Source organism: Pseudoliparis swirei, chromosome 2, assembly GCF_029220125.1.
Source record: "Pseudoliparis swirei isolate HS2019 ecotype Mariana Trench chromosome 2, NWPU_hadal_v1, whole genome shotgun sequence".
Taxonomy (NCBI): Eukaryota; Metazoa; Chordata; class Actinopteri; order Perciformes; family Liparidae; genus Pseudoliparis; species Pseudoliparis swirei.
The window spans coordinates 25,125,534-25,147,964 of NC_079389.1; the positions used below are offsets into that span (position 1 = coordinate 25,125,534).

Genomic DNA, 22,431 nt, shown 5'->3' on the forward strand with positions numbered 1-22,431 from the left:
GATGATGTAACCTCTGTAACATGGAGACCCTCGTGTCCCTCTACATGAGGTGATGATGTAACCTCTGTAACATGGAGACCCTCGTGTCCCTCTACATGAGGTGATGATGTAACCTCTGTAACATGGAGACCCTCGTGTCCCTCTACATGAGGTGATGATGTAACCTCTGTAACATGGAGACCCTCGTGTCCCTCTCCATGAGGTGATGATGTAACCTCTGTAACATGGAGACCCTCGTGTCCCTCTACATGAGGGTGATGATGTAACCTCTGTAACATGGAGACCCTCGTGTCCCTCTACATGAGGTGATGATGTAACCTCTGTAACATGGAGACCCTCGTGTCCCTCTGCATGAGGTGATGATGTAACCTCTGTAACATGGAGACCCTCGTGTCCCTCTGCATGAGGTGATGATGTAACCTCTGTAACATGGAGACCCTCGTGTCCCTCTCCATGAGGTGATGATGTAACCTCTGTAACATGGAGACCCTCGTGTCCCTCTGCATGAGGTGATGATAACCTCTGTAACATGGAGACCCTCGTGTCCCTCTGCATGAGGTGATGATGTAACCTCTGTAACATGGAGACCTCGTGTCCCTCTACATGAGGTGATGATGTAACCTCTGTAACATGGAGACCCTCGTGTCCCTCACATGAGGTGATGATGTAACCTCTGTAACATGGAGACCCTCGTGTCCCTCTACATGAGGTGATGATGTAACCTCTGTAACATGGAGACCCTCGTGTCCCTCTACATGAGGTGATGATGTAACCTCTGTAACATGGAGACCCTCGTGTCCCTCTGCATGAGGTGATGATGTAACCTCTGTAACATGGAGACCTCGTGTCCCTCTACATGAGGTGATGATGTAACCTCTGTAACATGGAGACCCTCGTGTCCCTCTACATGAGGTGATGATGTAACCTCTGTAACATGGAGACCCTCGTGTCCCTCTGCATGAGGTGATGATGTAACCTCTGTAACATGGAGACCCTCGTGTCCCTCTACATGAGGTGATGATGTAACCTCTGTAACATGGAGACCCTCGTGTCCCTCTACATGAGGTGATGATGTAACCTCTGTAACATGGAGACCCTCGTGTCCCTCTACATGAGGTGATGATGTAACCTCTGTAACATGGAGACCCTCGTGTCCCTCTACATGAGGTGATGATGTAACCTCTGTAACATGGAGACCCTCGTGTCCCTCACATGAGGTGATGATGTAACCTCTGTAACATGGAGACCCTCGTGTCCCTCTACATGAGGTGATGATGTAACCTCTGTAACATGGAGACCCTCGTGTCCCTCTACATGAGGTGATGATGTAACCTCTGTAACATGGAGACCCTCGTGTCCCTCTGCATGAGGTGATGTAACCTCTGTAACATGGAGACCCTCGTGTCCCTCTGCATGAGGTGATGATGTAACCTCTGTAACATGGAGACCCTCGTGTCCCTCTACATGAGGTGATGTAACCTCTGTAACATGGAGACCCTCGTGTCCCCACATGAGGTGATGATGTAACCTCTGTAACATGGAGACCCTCGTGTCCCTCTACATGAGGTGATGATGTAACCTCTGTAACATGGAGACCCTCGTGTCCCTCTCCATGAGGTGATGATGTAACCTCTGTAACATGGAGACCCTCGTGTCCCGCTCCATGAGGTGATGATGTAACCTCTGTAACATGGAGACCCTCGTGTCCCTCCATGAGGTGATGATGTAACCTCTGTAACATGGAGACCCTCGTGTCCCTCTGCATGAGGTGATGATGTAACCTCTGTAACATGGAGACCCTCGTGTCCCTCCATGAGGTGATGATGTAACCTCTGTAACATGGAGACCCTCGTGTCCCTCTACATGAGGTGATGATGTAACCTCTGTAACATGGAGACCCTCGTGTCCCTCTACATGAGGTGATGATGTAACCTCTGTAACATGGAGACCCTGTGTCCCTCTACATGAGGTGATGATGTAACCTCTGTAACATGGAGACCCTCGTGTCCCTCTGCATGAGGTGATGATGTAACCTCTGTAACATGGAGACCCTCGTGTCCCCACATGAGGTGATGATGTAACCTCTGTAACATGGAGACCCTCGTGTCCCTCTGCATGAGGTGATGATGTAACCTCTGTAACATGGAGACCCTCGTGTCCCTCTGCATGAGGTGATGATGTAACCTCTGTAACATGGAGACCCTCGTGTCCCTCTCCATGAGGTGATGATGTAACCTCTGTAACATGGAGACCCTCGTGTCCCTCTGCATGAGGTGATGATGTAACCTCTGTAACATGGAGACCCTCGTGTCCCTCTGCATGAGGTGATGATGTAACCTCTGTAACATGGAGACCCTCGTGTCCCTCTGCATGAGGTGATGATGTAACCTCTGTAACATGGAGACCCTTGTGTCCCTCTACATGAGGTGATGATGTAACCTCTGTAACATGGAGACCCTCGTGTCCCTCTACATGAGGTGATGATGTAACCTCTGTAACATGGAGACCCTCGTGTCCCTCTACATGAGGTGATGATGTAACCTCTGTAACATGGAGACCCTCGTGTCCCTCTACATGAGGTGATGATGTAACCTCTGTAACATGGAGACCCTCGTGTCCCTCTCCATGAGGTGATGATGTAACCTCTGTAACATGGAGACCCTCGTGTCCCTCTGCATGAGGTGATGATGTAACCTCTGTAACATGGAGACCCTCGTGTCCCTCTGCATGAGGTGATGATGTAACCTCTGTAACATGGAGACCCTCGTGTCCCCACATGAGGTGATGATGTAACCTCTGTAACATGGAGACCCTCGTGTCCCTCCATGAGGTGATGATGTAACCTCTGTAACATGGAGACCCTCGTGTCCCTCTACATGAGGTGATGATGTAACCTCTGTAACATGGAGACCCTCGTGTCCCTCTCCATGAGGTGATGATGTAACCTCTGTAACATGGAGACCCTCGTGTCCCTCTACATGAGGTGATGATGTAACCTCTGTAACATGGAGACCCTCGTGTCCCTCCATGAGGTGATGATGTAACCTCTGTAACATGGAGACCCTCGTGTCCCTCTACATGAGGTGATGATGTAACCTCTGTAACATGGAGACCCTCGTGTCCCTCTACATGAGGTGATGATGTAACCTCTGTAACATGGAGACCCTCGTGTCCCTCTACATGAGGTGATGATGTAACCTCTGTAACATGGAGACCCTCGTGTCCCTCACATGAGGTGATGATGTAACCTCTGTAACATGGAGACCCTCGTGTCCCTCTACATGAGGTGATGATGTAACCTCTGTAACATGGAGACCCTCGTGTCCCTCTCCATGAGGTGATGATGTAACCTCTGTAACATGGAGACCCTCGTGTCCCGCTACATGAGGTGATGATGTAACCTCTGTAACATGGAGACCCTCGTGTCCCGCTACATGAGGTGATGATGTAACCTCTGTAACATGGAGACCCTCGTGTCCCTCTACATGAGGTGATGATGTAACCTCTGTAACATGGAGACCCTCGTGTCCCTCTACATGAGGTGATGATGTAACCTCTGTAACATGGAGACCCTCGTGTCCCTCTGCATGAGGTGATGATGTAACCTCTGTAACATGGAGACCCTCGTGTCCCTCTGCATGAGGTGATGATGTAACCTCTGTAACATGGAGACCCTCGTGTCCCTCTACATGAGGTGATGATGTAACCTCTGTAACATGGAGACCCTCGTGTCCCTCTACATGAGGTGATGATGTAACCTCTGTAACATGGAGACCCTCGTGTCCCTCTGCATGAGGTGATGATGTAACCTCTGTAACATGGAGACCCTCGTGTCCCTCTGCATGAGGTGATGATGTAACCTCTGTAACATGGAGACCCTCGTGTCCCTCTGCATGAGGTGATGATGTAACCTCTGTAACATGGAGACCCTCGTGTCCCTCTGCATGAGGTGATGATGTAACCTCTGTAACATGGAGACCCTCGTGTCCCTCTACATGAGGTGATGATGTAACCTCTGTAACATGGAGACCCTCGTGTCCCTCTACATGAGGTGATGATGTAACCTCTGTAACATGGAGACCCTCGTGTCCCGTCACATGAGGTGATGATGTAACCTCTGTAACATGGAGACCCTTGTGTCCCTCTGCATGAGGTGATGATGTAACCTCTGTAACATGGAGACCCTCGTGTCCCTCTGCATGAGGTGATGATGTAACCTCTGTAACATGGAGACCCTCGTGTCCCTCTGCATGAGGTGATGATGTAACCTCTGTAACATGGAGACCCTCGTGTCCCTCTGCATGAGGTGATGATGTAACCTCTGTAACATGGAGACCCTCGTGTCCCTCTACATGAGGTGATGATGTAACCTCTGTAACATGGAGACCCTCGTGTCCCTCTCCATGAGGTGATGATGTAACCTCTGTAACATGGAGACCCTCGTGTCCCTCTACATGAGGTGATGATGTAACCTCTGTAACATGGAGACCCTCGTGTCCCTCTCCATGAGGTGATGATGTAACCTCTGTAACATGGAGACCCTCGTGTCCCTCTACATGAGGTGATGTAACCTCTGTAACATGGAGACCCTCGTGTCCCTCTGCATGAGGTGATGATGTAACCTCTGTAACATGGAGACCCTCGTGTCCCTCTGCATGAGGTGATGATGTAACCTCTGTAACATGGAGACCCTCGTGTCCCTCTACATGAGGTGATGATGTAACCTCTGTAACATGGAGACCCTCGTGTCCCTCTGCATGAGGTGATGATGTAACCTCTGTAACATGGAGACCCTCGTGTCCCTCTACATGAGGTGATGATGTAACCTCTGTAACATGGAGACCCTCGTGTCCCTCTGCATGAGGTGATGATGTAACCTCTGTAACATGGAGACCCTCGTGTCCCTCTACATGAGGTGATGATGTAACCTCTGTAACATGGAGACCCTCGTGTCCCTCTACATGAGGTGATGATGTAACCTCTGTAACATGGAGACCCTCGTGTCCTCTGCATGAGGTGATGATGTAACCTCTGTAACATGGAGACCCTCGTGTCCCTCTACATGAGGTGATGATGTAACCTCTGTAACATGGAGACCCTCGTGTCCCTCTACATGAGGTGATGATGTAACCTCTGTAACATGGAGACCCTCGTGTCCCTCTGCATGAGGTGATGATGTAACCTCTGTAACATGGAGACCCTCGTGTCCCTCTACATGAGGTGATGATGTAACCTCTGTAACATGGAGACCCTCGTGTCCCTCTGCATGAGGTGATGATGTAACCTCTGTAACATGGAGACCCTCGTGTCCCTCTACATGAGGTGATGATGTAACCTCTGTAACATGGAGACCCTCGTGTCCCTCTACATGAGGTGATGATGTAACCTCTGTAACATGGAGACCCTCGTGTCCCTCTGCATGAGGTGATGATGTAACCTCTGTAACATGGAGACCCTCGTGTCCCTCTACATGAGGTGATGATGTAACCTCTGTAACATGGAGACCCTCGTGTCCCTCTACATGAGGTGATGATGTAACCTCTGTAACATGGAGACCCTCGTGTCCCTCTACATGAGGTGATGTAACCTCTGTAACATGGAGACCCTCGTGTCCCTCTGCATGAGGTGATGATGTAACCTCTGTAACATGGAGACCCTCGTGTCCCTCTACATGAGGTGATGATGTAACCTCTGTAACATGGAGACCCTCGTGTCCCTCTACATGAGGTGATGATGTAACCTCTGTAACATGGAGACCCTCGTGTCCCTCTGCATGAGGTGATGATGTAACCTCTGTAACATGGAGACCCTCGTGTCCCGCTACATGAGGTGATGATGTAACCTCTGTAACATGGAGACCCTCGTGTCCCTCTACATGAGGTGATGATGTAACCTCTGTAACATGGAGACCCTCGTGTCCCTCTACATGAGGTGATGATGTAACCTCTGTAACATGGAGACCCTCGTGTCCCTCTACATGAGGTGATGTAACCTCTGTAACATGGAGACCCTTGTGTCCCTCTACATGAGGTGATGATGTAACCTCTGTAACATGGAGACCCTCGTGTCCCTCTACATGAGGTGATGATGTAACCTCTGTAACATGGAGACTCTCGTGTCCCGCTACATGAGGTGATGATGTAACCTCTGTAACATGGAGACCCTCGTGTCCCTCTGCATGAGGTGATGATGTAACCTCTGTAACATGGAGACCCTCGTGTCCCTCTACATGAGGTGATGATGTAACCTCTGTAACATGGAGACCCTCGTGTCCCGCTACATGAGGTGATGATGTAACCTCTGTAACATGGAGACCCTCGTGTCCCTCTACATGAGGTGATGATGTAACCTCTGTAACATGGAGACCCTCGTGTCCCTCTCCATGAGGTGATGATGTAACCTCTGTAACATGGAGACCCTTGTGTCCCTCTACATGAGGTGATGATGTAACCTCTGTAACATGGAGACCCTCGTGTCCCTCTGCATGAGGTGATGATGTAACCTCTGTAACATGGAGACCCTCGTGTCCCTCTCCATGAGGTGATGATGTAACCTCTGTAACATGGAGACCCTCGTGTCCCTCTACATGAGGTGATGATGTAACCTCTGTAACATGGAGACCCTCGTGTCCCTCTGCATGAGGTGATGATGTAACCTCTGTAACATGGAGACCCTCGTGTCCCTCTGCATGAGGTGATGATGTAACCTCTGTAACATGGAGACCCTCGTGTCCCTCTACATGAGGTGATGATGTAACCTCTGTAACATGGAGACCCTCGTGTCCCTCTGCATGAGGTGATGATGTAACCTCTGTAACATGGAGACCCTCGTGTCCCTCTCCATGAGGTGATGATGTAACCTCTGTAACATGGAGACCCTCGTGTCCCTCTACATGAGGTGATGATGTAACCTCTGTAACATGGAGACCCTCGTGTCCCTCTGCATGAGGTGATGATGTAACCTCTGTAACATGGAGACCCTCGTGTCCCTCTACATGAGGTGATGATGTAACCTCTGTAACATGGAGACCCTCGTGTCCCTCTACATGAGGTGATGATGTAACCTCTGTAACATGGAGACCCTCGTGTCCCTCTACATGAGGTGATGATGTAACCTCTGTAACATGGAGACCCTCGTGTCCCTCTACATGAGGTGATGATGTAACCTCTGTAACATGGAGACCCTCGTGTCCCTCTACATGAGGTGATGATGTAACCTCTGTAACATGGAGACCCTCGTGTCCCTCTACATGAGGTGATGATGTAACCTCTGTAACATGGAGACCCTCGTGTCCCTCTGCATGAGGTGATGATGTAACCTCTGTAACATGGAGACCCTCGTGTCCCTCTACATGAGGTGATGATGTAACCTCTGTAACATGGAGACCCTCGTGTCCCGCTACATGAGGTGATGATGTAACCTCTGTAACATGGAGACCCTCGTGTCCCTCTGCATGAGGTGATGATGTAACCTCTGTAACATGGAGACCCTCGTGTCCCTCTGCATGAGGTGATGATGTAACCTCTGTAACATGGAGACCCTCGTGTCCCTCTACATGAGGTGATGATGTAACCTCTGTAACATGGAGACCCTCGTGTCCCGCTACATGAGGTGATGATGTAACCTCTGTAACATGGAGACCCTCGTGTCCCTCTACATGAGGTGATGTAACCTCTGTAACATGGAGACCCTCGTGTCCCTCTCCATGAGGTGATGATGTAACCTCTGTAACATGGAGACCCTCGTGTCCCTCTGCATGAGGTGATGATGTAACCTCTGTAACATGGAGACCCTCGTGTCCCTCTGCATGAGGTGATGATGTAACCTCTGTAACATGGAGACCCTCGTGTCCCTCTCCATGAGGTGATGATGTAACCTCTGTAACATGGAGAACCTCGTGTCCCGCTACATGAGGTGATGATGTAACCTCTGTAACATGGAGACCCTCGTGTCCCTCTCCATGAGGTGATGATGTAACCTCTGTAACATGGAGACATGGAGTGTTCCCTCTGCATGAGGTGATGATGTAACCTCTGTAACATGGAGACCCTCGTGTCCCTCTGCATGAGGTGATGATGTAACCTCTGTAACATGGAGACCCTTGTGTCCCTCTGCATGAGGTGATGATGTAACCTCTGTAACATGGAGACCCTCGTGTCCCTCTACATGAGGTGATGATGTAACCTCTGTAACATGGAGACCCTCGTGTCCCTCTGCATGAGGTGATGATGTAACCTCTGTAACATGGAGACCCTTGTGTCCCTCTACATGAGGTGATGATGTAACCTCTGTAACATGGAGACCCTCGTGTCCCTCTACATGAGGTGATGTAACCTCTGTAACATGGAGACCCTCGTGTCCCGCTCCATGAGGTGATGATGTAACCTCTGTAACATGGAGACCCTCGTGTCCCTCTCCATGAGGTGATGATGTAACCTCTGTAACATGGAGACCCTCGTGTCCCTCTACATGAGGTGATGTAACCTCTGTAACATGGAGACCCTCGTGTCCCTCTCCATGAGGTGATGATGTAACCTCTGTAACATGGAGACCCTCGTGTCCCGCTACATGAGGTGATGATGTAACCTCTGTAACATGGAGACCCTCGTGTCCCTCTGCATGAGGTGATGATGTAACCTCTGTAACATGGAGACCCTTGTGTCCCTCTACATGAGGTGATGATGTAACCTCTGTAACATGGAGACCCTCGTGTCCCTCTCCATGAGGTGATGATGTAACCTCTGTAACATGGAGACCCTCGTGTCCCTCTACATGAGGTGATGTAACCTCTGTAACATGGAGACCCTCGTGTCCCTCTACATGAGGTGATGATGTAACCTCTGTAACATGGAGACCCTCGTGTCCCTCTACATGAGGTGATGATGTAACCTCTGTAACATGGAGACCCTCGTGTCCCACATGAGGTGATGATGTAACCTCTGTAACATGGAGACCCTCGTGTCCCGCTACATGAGGTGATGATGTAACCTCTGTAACATGGAGACCCTCGTGTCCCGCTACATGAGGTGATGATGTAACCTCTGTAACATGGAGACCCTCGTGTCCCGCTACATGAGGTGATGATGTAACCTCTGTAACATGGAGACCCTCGTGTCCCTCTGCATGAGGTGATGATGTAACCTCTGTAACATGGAGACCCTCGTGTCCCTCTGCATGAGGTGATGATGTAACCTCTGTAACATGGAGACCCTTGTGTCCCTCTACATGAGGTGATGATGTAACCTCTGTAACATGGAGACCCTCGTGTCCCGCTACATGAGGTGATGATGTAACCTCTGTAACATGGAGACCCTCGTGTCCCGCTACATGAGGTGATGATGTAACCTCTGTAACATGGAGACCCTCGTGTCCCTCTGCATGAGGTGATGATGTAACCTCTGTAACATGGAGACCCTCGTGTCCCGCTACATGAGGTGATGATGTAACCTCTGTAACATGGAGACCCTCGTGTCCCTCCATGAGGTGATGATGTAACCTCTGTAACATGGAGACCCTCGTGTCCCGCTACATGAGGTGATGATGTAACCTCTGTAACATGGAGACCCTCGTGTCCCTCTGCATGAGGTGATGATGTAACCTCTGTAACATGGAGACCCTCGTGTCCCTCTACATGAGGTGATGATGTAACCTCTGTAACATGGAGACCCTCGTGTCCCTCTACATGAGGTGATGATGTAACCTCTGTAACATGGAGACCCTCGTGTCCCCCTGTGTCTCAGGTTGTTCTACGAGCCGGTGGCCACGCCCTGTGGTCACACCTTCTGCCTGAAATGTCTGGAGCGCTGCCTGGACCACAACTCCAACTGCCCCCTGTGCAAGGAGAACCTGTCTGAGGTAAGGAGAACCTGCCTGAGGTAAGGAGAACCTGCCTGAGGTAAGGAGAACCTGCCTGAGGCAAGGAGAACCTGTCTGAGGCAAGGAGAACCTGTCTGAGGCAAGGAGAACCTGTCTGAGGCAAGGAGAACCTGTCTGAGGCAAGGAGAACCTGTCTGAGGCAAGGAGAACCTGTCTGAGGCAAGGAGAACCTGCCTGAGGCAAGGAGAACCTGCCTTAGGCAAGGAGAACCTGTCTGAGGCAAGGAGAACCTGTCTGAGGCAAGGAGAACCTGTCTGAGGTAAGGAGAACCTGCCTGAGGCAAGGAGAGGCAAGGAGAACCTGTCTGAGGCAAGGAGAACCTGAATTATCACACCGTGGCTCTCCCGTCAGCTCCTGAAAGAAGACCTCCTGAAAGAAGACCTCTTGATGCTCATGAGGGTCTCTCGTCACTCTGCTGTGTCGGTTGTCATTGCAGTATCTGGCCACTAGGGGCTACAGCAAGACCCTGTTGATGGAGGAGGTGCTGCAGCGTTACCTAGGAGACGAGCTAGCAGAGAGGAAGAAGATCCACGAGGAGGAGCTGAAGGAGCTGTCCAAGTAACACACACACAGACAGACACACAACCACACACACACAACCACACACAACCACACACACAACCACACACACAACCACACACACAACCACACACAACCACACACACACAACCACACACACACACACACCACACACAACCACACACAACCACACACACACACACAACCACACACACAACCACACACAACCACACACACACCACACAACCACACACACACAACCACACACACACACAACCACACACACACACAACCACACGCAACCACACAACCACACACACAACCAATAACACTGATTATCTCCAAAGTGCCCCCTCCCCCATGAGGTAACCCTCCTCCCTCCCTCCCCCGTGAGGTAACCCTCCCTCCCTCCCCCGTGAGGTAACCCTCCTCCCTCCCCGTGAGGTAACCCTCCCCCGTGAGGTAACCCTCCTCCCTCCCTCCCCCGTGAGGTAACCCTCCTCCCTCCCTCCCCCGTGAGGTAACCCTCCCCCGTGAGGTAACCCTCCCTCCCTCCCCTGTGAGGTAACCTCCTCCTCCCTCCCCGTGAGGTAACCCTCCTCCTCCTCCCCGTGAGGTAACCCTCCTCCTCCCCCGTGAGGTAACCCTCCTCCCTCCCTCCCGTGAGGTAACCCTCCTCCTCCCCCGTGAGGTAACCTCCTCCTCCCTCCCCTGTGAGGTAACCCTCCTCCTCCCCCGTGAGGTAACCCTCCTCCCTCCCTCCCCCGTGGGGGAACCCCCCTCCCTCCCTGTGAGGTAACCCTCCCTCCCTCCCCTGTGAGGTAACCCTCCTCCCTCCCCTGTGAGGTAACCCTCCTCCCTCCCTCCCCTGTGAGGTAACCCTCCCTCCCTCCCCTGTGAGGTAACCCTCCTCCCTCCTCCCCGTGAGGTAACCCTCCTCCCTCCCTCCCCTGTGAGGTAACCCTCCCTCCCTCCCCTGTGAGGTAACCCTCCTCCCTCCCCCGTGAGGTAACCCTCCTCCCTCCCTCCCCCGTGAGGTAACCCTCCTCCCTCCCTCCCCTGTGAGGTAACCCTCCCTCCCTCCCCTGTGAGGTAACCCTCCTCCCCTCCCGTGTCCCTGCAGCCTGGAGCAGGAGGTGCCCATCTTCGTGTGCACCATGGCGTTCCCCACCATCACCTGCCCGCTGCACGTGTTTGAGCCGCGCTACCGCCTCATGATCCGCCGCTCCATGGAGACGGGCACCAGGCAGTTCGGCATGTGCATCGCCCACGAAGTCAAAGGGTTCGCCGACTACGGCTGCATGCTGGAGGTCTCTCTCTCTCTCTCTCTCTCTCTGTCTCTGTCTCTCTCTCTGTCTCTGTCTCTCTGGCTATGTCTCTCTCTCTCTCTGTCTCTGGCTATGTCTGTCTCTCTCTCTCTCTGGCTATGTCTCTCTCTGTCTCTCTCTGTCTCTGTCTCTAGCTATGTCTCTCTCTCTCTCTGTCTCTGGCTATGTCTCTCTCTCTGTCTCTCTCTCTCTGTCTCTAGCTATGTCTGTCTGTCTCTCTCTCCGTCTCTCTCTGGCTATGTCTGTCTCTCTCTGTCTGTCTGTCTCTGTCTCTCTCTCTCTCTGTCTGATCAAACTGTTGTTTCAGGTGCGAGACGTGAAGTTCTTCCCTGACGGTCGCTCGGTGGTCGACACCATCGGCGTGTCGCGGTTCAAGGTCCTCAGCCACGGACAGAGAGATGGGTACCACACGGCCAAGATCCACTACCTGGAAGACAGGAAGGTGACTGACCACCGGGGGAGACTGCTCTGGTTGTATAGAAGTCTCTGCTTCATGTGTTGAAGCTGCATTCTCTCTCCTGACCACCGGGGGAGACTGCTCTGGTTGTATAGAAGTCTCTGCTTCATGTGTTGAAGCTGCATTCTCTCTCCTGACCACCGGGGGAGACTGCTCTGGTTGTATAGAAGTCTATGCTTCATGTGTTAAAGCTGCATTCTCTCTCCTGACCACCAGGGGGCTCCTCTGGTTGTATAGAAGTCCCTGCTCCATGTGTTGAAGCTGCATTGTCTTGTGTCCAATCAGGTGGAGGGGGAGGGGCTAGTGGAGCTCCTGAAGCTGCACACCTCGGTGTACGACCAGGCCGCCCACTGGTTCACGTCCCTGAAGGACAACATGAAGAGTCAGATCCTGAGCCACTTCGGACTGCTGCCCAGCAGGGAGCCCGACCCACAGGTGGGTGTGTGTGTGTGTGTATAGATAGATGTGTGTGTATAGATATGTGTGTGAATAGATATGTGTGTGTGTATAGATATGTGTGTGTGTATAGATATGTGTGTGTGTATAGATATGTGTGTGTGTATAGATATATGTGTGTGAATAGATATGTGTGTGTGTATAGATAGGTGTGTGTATAGATGTGTGTGTTATTACCCCCCCCCCTCAGGCCAGTCCCAGTGGGCCGGCCTGGTGCTGGTGGCTCCTCGCCGTGCTGCCGCTGGAGAACCGAGCCCAGCTCACCATCCTGGCCATGACCTCCCTGAAGGACCGCCTCATCGCCATCCGCCGGGTCCTCGTCTTCGTCACGAGGAAGAGGCCGCGCTGACCGGGAGGCTCTGGGCGTCGCCTCGGCCGTCGGAGCGTTTCTTCTTCTGCTGAAACTCGAGTTGTTCTGTGGCGAGCGGCAACGAGACGAACCCGTGAACCACGAAGCGGCGTGCGGCGCCTCAGAGGACGTCGTTTCTTCTTCTCCTCCTACCTGCATTTACCGAATCCGTTTGGCGAGCTGCACGTGAGGCCAGCTGCTTCCCGAGGCAGCCAGAGGTCGCGTGCAGACGCCTGGAGGTCACCTGTAGCCTTCTCTGCCTGTGGGTTCAGGCATCAAGGCGCCCTGCGGGGCTCGCCCCCCCCCCCCCCCCCCCGAGGCCTTTAAGTGTTTGAAGGAGCATGTCATGTGACCTCTTCTCCAGCGGCTCCACAGGGAGGCTCTCGCTACTCTGTGGATGTTTACATATTCATGACTTTAATGACCAGTGGAGAGAAGCCAACGCTGGCCAGCAGGGGGCGATCCTCTGCACGAGGTTCATTCAGTCCTTTCTGGTCCAGTTAGTGAAGTCCATGAAGCGGGCTTTGCGTTGGGGGCGGGGCGACTCGGTGATGGACAGGTCTCTTTTACAAAGGTATTGTTCTGAGGGTTGAATTTGTTTTGGGGAGAAACACTGAATGACCTTCATGAGGTCACGTTCCTTCTGGAGGTCGTGACCCCTCTGGGGTCACATCGTGCTGCGTGTCTCGGCTCTAGTTTTAATGGGACATCTTATACCTTTCTTATTGCAAATAAAGTCTAAATCATATCCTGTTTGTTTTCTGTAGCAGCTGCTTCCTGTTGTTATTGAGAAACAACCTCATCTCACGTCGTTATTGATGTGCCAACACTTCTAGAAGTTTGTTACTCGAGAAATAATGCCGAATATAAACAGGTCAAATGCTACGGAGACACTAAACAACCACAAAGAGACACTAAACAACCACAGAGACACAATTCAATTCAATTCAGTTTATTTGTATAGCCCAATTTCACAAATTACAAATTTGTCTCGGAGTGCTTTACCATCTGTACACATAGACATCCCTGACCTTTGACCTTTGACCTCACATCGGACCAGGAACAACTCCCAAATAACCCTTCAGGGGGAAAAAAAGGGAATAAACCTGCAGGAGAGAACAGAGGAGGATCCCTCTCCAGGATGGACAGAACAATAGATGTCATGTGACCAGAAGGACAGATTTAGAGTTAAAATACATTCAATGAATGTGACAGTGTATGAATAGTTCATAGTAGGCATATTCCACGATGGAGACCTCCACGATCCATCAGGCAGATGGCGGTGGGGGAGGAGTGGGCGGAGTCTCAACAGGACAGTGGCGTAGTCATGAGCAGGAATTCCACGACCCAGACGATCCATCAGGCAGATAGGATCTATGCCGTCTCATAGGGTCCGATGACCCCATGAGACGTAAAGTCAAAAGGACTTCCGGGGAGAAAGCAGAGTTAGTAACGTGTGATTGACAGATGAAAATTCATCCTTAAGGAGAGAAAAAAGAGGAGATAGGTAGTCAGTGCATCCTAAAACGCCTCGGCAGCTATAAGCCTATAGCAGCATATCAAGGGGCTGGACCAGGTGAACCTGATTCAGCCCTAACTATAAGCTCTGTCAAAGAGGAAGGTCTTCAGTCTACTCTTAAACGAGGTGACTGTGTCTGCCTCCCGGACTGAAATTGGAAGCTGGTTCCATAAAAGAGGAGCTTGATAACTAAAGGCTCTGGCTCCCATTCTACTTTTTAAGACTCTAGGAACTACAAGTAGTCCCGCATTTAGTGAGCGTAGCTCTCTAGTGGGGCAATATGGTACGACAAGCTCCTTAAGATATGATGGAGCATCACCAATCAAGGCTTTGTACGTTAAGAGAAGAATTTAAAAAGTGATTCTTGATTTTACTGGGAGCCAGTGCAGAGCAGCTAGTGCAGGAGTGATGTGATCTCTTTTCTTAGTTTAGTGAGAACACGAGCTGCAGCATTCTGGATCAACTGGAGGGACCTAAGAGACTTATAGAGCAGCCTGATAATTATGGAGGACTTAAAATGACTTATGTATAAATAAATAAATGCATGAATAAATACAACAATAAATAAATAAATGCTTAAATAAATGTATAAATACAAGAATAAATGTATAAATACAGGAATGAATAAATATAAGTTGTAACTCAACAGGACATCATTAAATAAATATATCTCTACATTTCTGTATTTCTTCATTTATTTATTTCTCTATTTACGTGTCCACACGTATTTCTTCAATTATTTATGTGTGACATTTATGTGTCCGTATATTCAAATGAGCTGGGCGGTCCGAACCTCATTGTTGAACAGGATTGGTCAAGTCGGGGAGCAAGACAGAAGCAATCGATCCCTAGCACTTGGACCTGTAGACGAACAGTGTTTCTAATGCATTCTAAATACTACTGTTGTTGAGTCACGGAATGTAATTTAAGGATGTTTTCAGCCGAGAAGTTAGTAGTTTAAGCATCAAATCTGTGGTCGGTTTATCGAGATTCAGCCTAATAAGGATATGCGACGGAGATTTGAGGTCCTGCTCGCGGGACCAGTGAGCTCCGGGCGCTCAGCGCGCTGTGTGGCCGCCGAGAGAAGCCTGATCTCGGCAGGACTTTTTGAAATGCTCCGCTGGCTCTGACGTCTCTGTAGCGGCTAAACATGAGATATAATTAGGTTTTGGAGGATTTAAAGAGCACAAAGAGTTTATTATTTATTAAAAGATAACGTTACGTCAATTTGACTGAGGGTTAAGATTCACAACTTCATATTGTAGCGGCCCTGGGTCAGGAAGCTACGAGACGTTGTATAGTTATTACCGTTTATTCGTAGCCTACGCCAAACAACAGTGAACACCGCAACACATTCTACTCCACTGTAAAGTATTTTACAGTGAATAATTGGAGTAAATTCATGAGCAAGAACAGTTGATGTGGTGACGTCACAAGACCAGAAAGACCGTCCTGCGTCCTCGAGTCCTAACTCCCAAGACCAGACTCCCAAGACCAGACTCCAAAAGAACACGAGTCTGTACTCAGTGTACTGAAATGATAAACGGCTGAAGTCAAAAAGCTGTCTAGGCTAAGTTCTGCTAACGGTTAGCTGAGCGAGCTTCAGCATCATGTGCCAGGCAGAAGTAGTAGAGCACAACACACCAGGTGCATCACACTCCTGTGACCAATCATGCTTCAGACAGAGGTTCGGACCGCCCAGCTCATTTGAATATACGGACACGTAAATGTCACACATAAATAAATGAAGAAATACGTGTGGACACGTAAATAGATAAATAAATAAATGAAGAAATACAGAAATGTAGAGATATATTTATTTAATGATGTCCTGTTGATTTATAACTTATATTTATTAATTCCTATATTTATTTATTTATTTATACATTTATTTAAGCATTTATTTATTTATATATTTATTTAAGCATTTATTTATTTATACATTTATTTATGCATTTATTTATTTATTCCTATATTTATTCATGCATTTATTTATTTATACATAAGTCATTTTGAGTCCTCCATAGATAATAAGGAGTTGACTATAGAGACTTATAGAGCAGCCTGATAATAAGGAGTTGCAGTAATCCCGTCTCGAAGTAACGAACGCGTGAACCAATTTTTCTGCATCTTTTTGAGACAAGATGTGCCTGATTTTTGAAATATTACGTAGATGAAAGAATGCAGTCCTTGAGATTTGCTTTACGTGGGAGTTAAAGGACAAGTCCCGATCAAAGAACAGGTGAAAAGATGCTGGAAGAGTGACTGACACCATCTGTCAAGCATGGTGGAGGTCATGTGATGGTCTGGGGCTGCTTTGGTGCTGGGAAAGTGGGAGATCTGTACCAGGTAAAAGGGATTTTAAATAAGGAAGGCTATCACTCCATTTTGCAACGCCATGCCATACCCTGTGGGCAGCGCTTGATTGGAGCCAATGTCCTCCTCCAACAGGACAATGACCCAAAGCACACCTCCACATTGTGAAGAACTCTTGAGGGAAGAAGCAGGCAGCTTGCTGTCTGTAATGGAGTGGCCAGTCACCAGATCTCAACCATTGAGCTGTTGTGGGAGCAGCTTGACCGTATGGTCCTCAAGAAGTGCCCATCAAGCCAATCCAACTGGTGGAGGGGCTTCAGGAAGCGTGGGGTGACATTTCAACAGATTACCTCAACAAATTAACAGCTAGAATGACAAAAGTCTGCAATGCTGGAATGGCTGCAAAAGGAGCATTCTTTGACGAAAGCAAAGTTTGAAGAACAAAATTAATACTTCAAATACAAATCATTATTTCTAACCTTGTCAATGTCTTGACTATATTTTCTATACGTTTTGCAACTCATTTGATAAATAAAATTGTGAGTTTTCATGGAAAACACGAAATTGTCTAGGTGATCCCAAACTTTTGAACGGTAGTGTACATATGTACATAGTTTTATTTACATAATATTTCTCTGGTTTGTTTTCGAAGAAGTTGAACGTCAGAACCTTCGAGCTGAGGAAGGGGCGGAGTCAGAGCAATGAAGGGGCGGAGTCAGAGGGCTGCAGCAGTGATCTTTATTAGCTACTGATCAATAATCAGAGAAACAAACATTCTACTGGTGGCCGGCCGTCGGGTTAAAGGCTCGACTCTTCGTCTTCGTCTTCATCGTGGAGGCTGACTGTCTTTTCTTTGTCTCCATAGAATTCCCAGTGAAGACATAATGGGAACAATTAGAGAAAAGAAGTGTTTTCATGTATTGTTATTATCGTTGTTGAATATACAAAGCATTGGGCTCTCAAAGGTCATTCATATGATCAGAGGTATTCACGGGAAGGTCACGGAGTCTCGATGGAGTGACTCCGCCCCCTCCCTCCTCAGACGGCCTCCACGTAGTTGGCGGGCAGCATGCCGGTCTGGCCGCTGCGCTGCACCGTGCCGTACATCCAGCCCTCGTCGATGGCCTGGACGTTCACGATGACGTCGCCGTCTTTGAAGGAAACCTCGTCGCTGTCGGCCGCGCCGTAATCGTAGATGGCACGCACGGTTTTCTGTGAGCGCACGAGGAGGGCGGTCAGAGAGAGAGAGAGAGAGAGTGTGTGAGTGAGTGTGTGTGTGAGTGTAAGTGAGTGTGAGTGAGTGTGTGTGTGTCTCACCCCGGTGGTGGAGGGGTGTGAGGGCACCGAGGACACGGTGGTCTGCTGCGTGGCCACGGAGGAGGACCTCTGCTGCAGCTCCACGGTCTTAGCCTGTTGGTAACCTGCAACCATGAATTACACATATCATTATATACATCATGATTATACATAACATCATTATATACAACATGATTATACATAACATCATTATATACAACATGATTACACATATCATTATATACAACATGATTATACATATCATTATATACAACATGATTATACATATCATTATATACAACATGATTACACATATCATTATATACAACATGATTATACACATATCATTATATACAACATATGATTATACATATCATTATATACATCATGATTATACATAACATCATTATATACAACATGATTATACATAACATCATTATATACAACATGATTATACATAACATCATTATATACAACATGATTATAATATCATTATATACAACATGATTATATATATCATTATATACAACATGATTATACATATCATTATATACAACATGATTATATATAACATCATTATATACAACATGATTACACATATCATTATATACAACATGATTATACATATCATTATATACAACATGATTATACATAACATCATTATATACAACATGATTACACATATCATTATATACAACATGATTATACATATCATTATATACAACATGATTATACATAACATCATTATATACAACATGATTACACATAACATCATTATATACAACATGATTATACATATCATTATATACAACATGATTATACATAACATCATTATATACAACATGATTATACATAACATCATTATATACAACATGATTACACATAACATCATTATATACAACATGATTATACATATCATTATATACAACATGATTATACATAACATCATTATATACAACATGATTACACATAACATCATTATATACAACATGATTACACATATCATTATATACAACATGATTATACATATCATTATATACAACATGATTATATAACATCATTATATACAACATGATTATACATAACATCATTATATACAACATGATTACACATATCATTATATACAACATGATTATACATATCATTATATACAACATGATTATACATATCATTATATACAACATGATTATACATAACATCATTATATACAACATGATTATACATAACATCATTATATACAACATGATTACACATATCATTATATACAACATGATTATACATATCATTATATACAACATGATTATACATATCATTATATACAACATGATTATACATATCATTATATACATCATGATTATACATAACATCATTATATACAACATGATTATACATATCATTATATACAACATGATTACACATAACATCATTATATACAACATGATTATACATATCATTATATACAACATGATTATACATAACATCATTATATACAACATGATTACACATAACATCATTATATACAACATGATTATACATATCATTATATACAACATGATTATACATAACATCATTATATACAACATGATTATACATAACATCATTATATACAACATGATTACACATATCATTATATACAACATGATTATACATATCATTATATACAACATGATTATACATATCATTATATACAACATGATTACACATAACATCATTATATACAACATGATTACACATATCATTATATACAACATGATTATACATATCATTATATACAACATGATTATACATAACATCATTATATACAACATGATTACACATATCATTATATACAACATGATTATACATATCATTATATACAACATGATTATACATATCATTATATACAACATGATTACATATAATATCATTATATACAACATGATTATATATATCATTATATACAACATGATTATACATAACATCATTATATACAACATGATTATATACATATCATTATATACAACATGATTATACATATCATTATATACAACATGATTATACATATCATTATATACAACATGATTATACATATCATTATATACAACATGATTACACATAACATCATTATATACAACATGATTACACATATCATTATATACAACATGATTATACATAACATCATTATATACAACATGATTATACATAACATCATTATATACAACATGATTACACATATCATTATATACAACATGATTATACACAACATCATTATATACAACATGATTACACATATCATTATATACAACATGATTATACATAACATCATTATATACAACATGATTATACATAACATCATTATATACAACATGATTACACATAACATCATTATATACAACATGATTACACATAACATCATTATATACAACATGATTACACATAACACCATTATGTACAACATGATTATACATAACATCATTATATACAACACCATTACACATAACATCATTATATACAACATGATTATACATATCATTATATACAACATGATTATACATAACATCATTATATACAACATGATTACACATAACATCATTATATACAACATGATTACACATAACATCATTATATACAACACCATTACACATATCATTATATACAACATGATTATACATATCATTATATACAACATGATTACACATAACATCATTATATACAACATGATTACACATAACATCATTATATACACCATGATTACACATAACATCATTATATACAACGATTATATAACATCATTATATACAACACCATTACACATAACATCATTATATACAACACCATTACACATAACATCATTATATACAACATGATTATACATAACATCATTATATACAACACCATTACACATAACATCATTATATACAACACCATTACACATAACATCATTATATACAACATGATTACACATAACACCATTATATACAACATGATTACACATAACATCATTATATACAACATGATTACACATAACATCATTATATACAACATGATTACACATAACATCATTATATACAACACCATTACACATAACATCATTATATACAACATGATTATACATAACATTATATACAACATGATTACACATAACAACATTATATACAACATGATTACACATAACATCATTATATACAACATGATTACACATATCATTATATACAACACCATTACACATAACACCATTATATACAACATGATTACACATAACACCATTATATACAACATGATTACACATAACATCATTATATACAACATGATTACACATATCATTATATACAACATGATTACACATAACATCATTATATACAACACCATTACACATAACATCATTATATACAACATGATTACACATAACATCATTATATACAACATGATTACACATAACATCATTATATACAACACCATTACACATAACATCATTATATACAACATGATTACACATAACATCATTATATACAACACCATTACACATAACATCATTATATACAACATGATTATACATAACATTATATACAACATGATTACACATAACATCATTATATACAACATGATTACACATATCATTATATACAACATGATTACACATAACATCATTATATACAACACCATTACACATATCATTATATACAACATGATTACACGTAACATAATTATATACAACATGATTACACATAACACCATTATGTACAACATGATTACACATATCATTATATACAACACCATTACACAGAACACCATTATATACAACACATTGCATGATATTGGTTGTGCATGTTACAGGATGCACTGCGCACATATACTACAAGTTTGGAGTGATTAGTGCCAATACTGTAGAAGTTATGAGCATTGAAGAACTAGACGCTGATCGGAGTAGTTGATTGGTCCATATCTCCGTGACACGGTGAGATATCAAACAGCTGTTGACCCCTGGAGGTCATGGAGCTTCACTCATTGTCCACAGAAGGTTGGGTATGAATCGGACACGGCGTGGAGGAGAAGGGCCCAATTATGTGTTTTTCACAAAATTCAAAATGGCGAAAAATCTAAGTAGGCGGAGCTTAGGGCTCTGAGAAGCTTTTTGTCGAGCAGGAGGAGATGGACGTGCGAAACATTCCAGTCAATCGGACATTGTGTGTGAGGGGCGGGGCCGGTCAAACTCTGAGGGGGCGCTAGAGAGCAACTTTTAAAATCTACATTTCACGTCTTTATCAGATTGTTTTCACCAAGTACTCTGACTCTAATAATAACGTACATATATAACACAATCATATATAACACAATA

The 22,431-nt window shown here is 45.1% G+C and overlaps 2 protein-coding genes across 2 annotated transcripts in view; one reads left to right on the forward strand and one right to left on the reverse strand.

Moving 5' to 3' along the window:
• The first annotated feature begins 7,986 nt into the window (after positions 1-7,986).
• Positions 7,987-13,733, forward strand: LOC130200452 (LON peptidase N-terminal domain and RING finger protein 2-like). Its single transcript, XM_056424763.1, has 7 exons — positions 7,987-8,018; positions 9,741-9,855; positions 10,313-10,434; positions 11,519-11,705; positions 12,031-12,165; positions 12,466-12,615; positions 12,827-13,733. The coding sequence occupies exons 1-7, from the start codon at positions 7,996-7,998 to the stop codon at positions 12,983-12,985; spliced, it is 891 nt and encodes a 296-aa protein (XP_056280738.1). The 5' UTR covers positions 7,987-7,995; the 3' UTR covers positions 12,986-13,733.
• A 3,808-nt stretch (positions 13,734-17,541) lies between these two features.
• neb (nebulin) overlaps positions 17,542-22,431 on the reverse strand; it is a 100,569-nt gene continuing 95,679 nt past the window's right edge. The window contains exons 94-95 of the mRNA XM_056436522.1: positions 18,138-18,241; positions 17,542-18,032 (exon numbers count right to left, since the gene is read on the reverse strand). Of these exons, the coding sequence (XP_056292497.1) occupies positions 17,859-18,032; positions 18,138-18,241 (278 nt within the window). The 3' untranslated portion in view covers positions 17,542-17,858. The remainder of the gene's footprint in view (positions 18,033-18,137; positions 18,242-22,431) is intronic.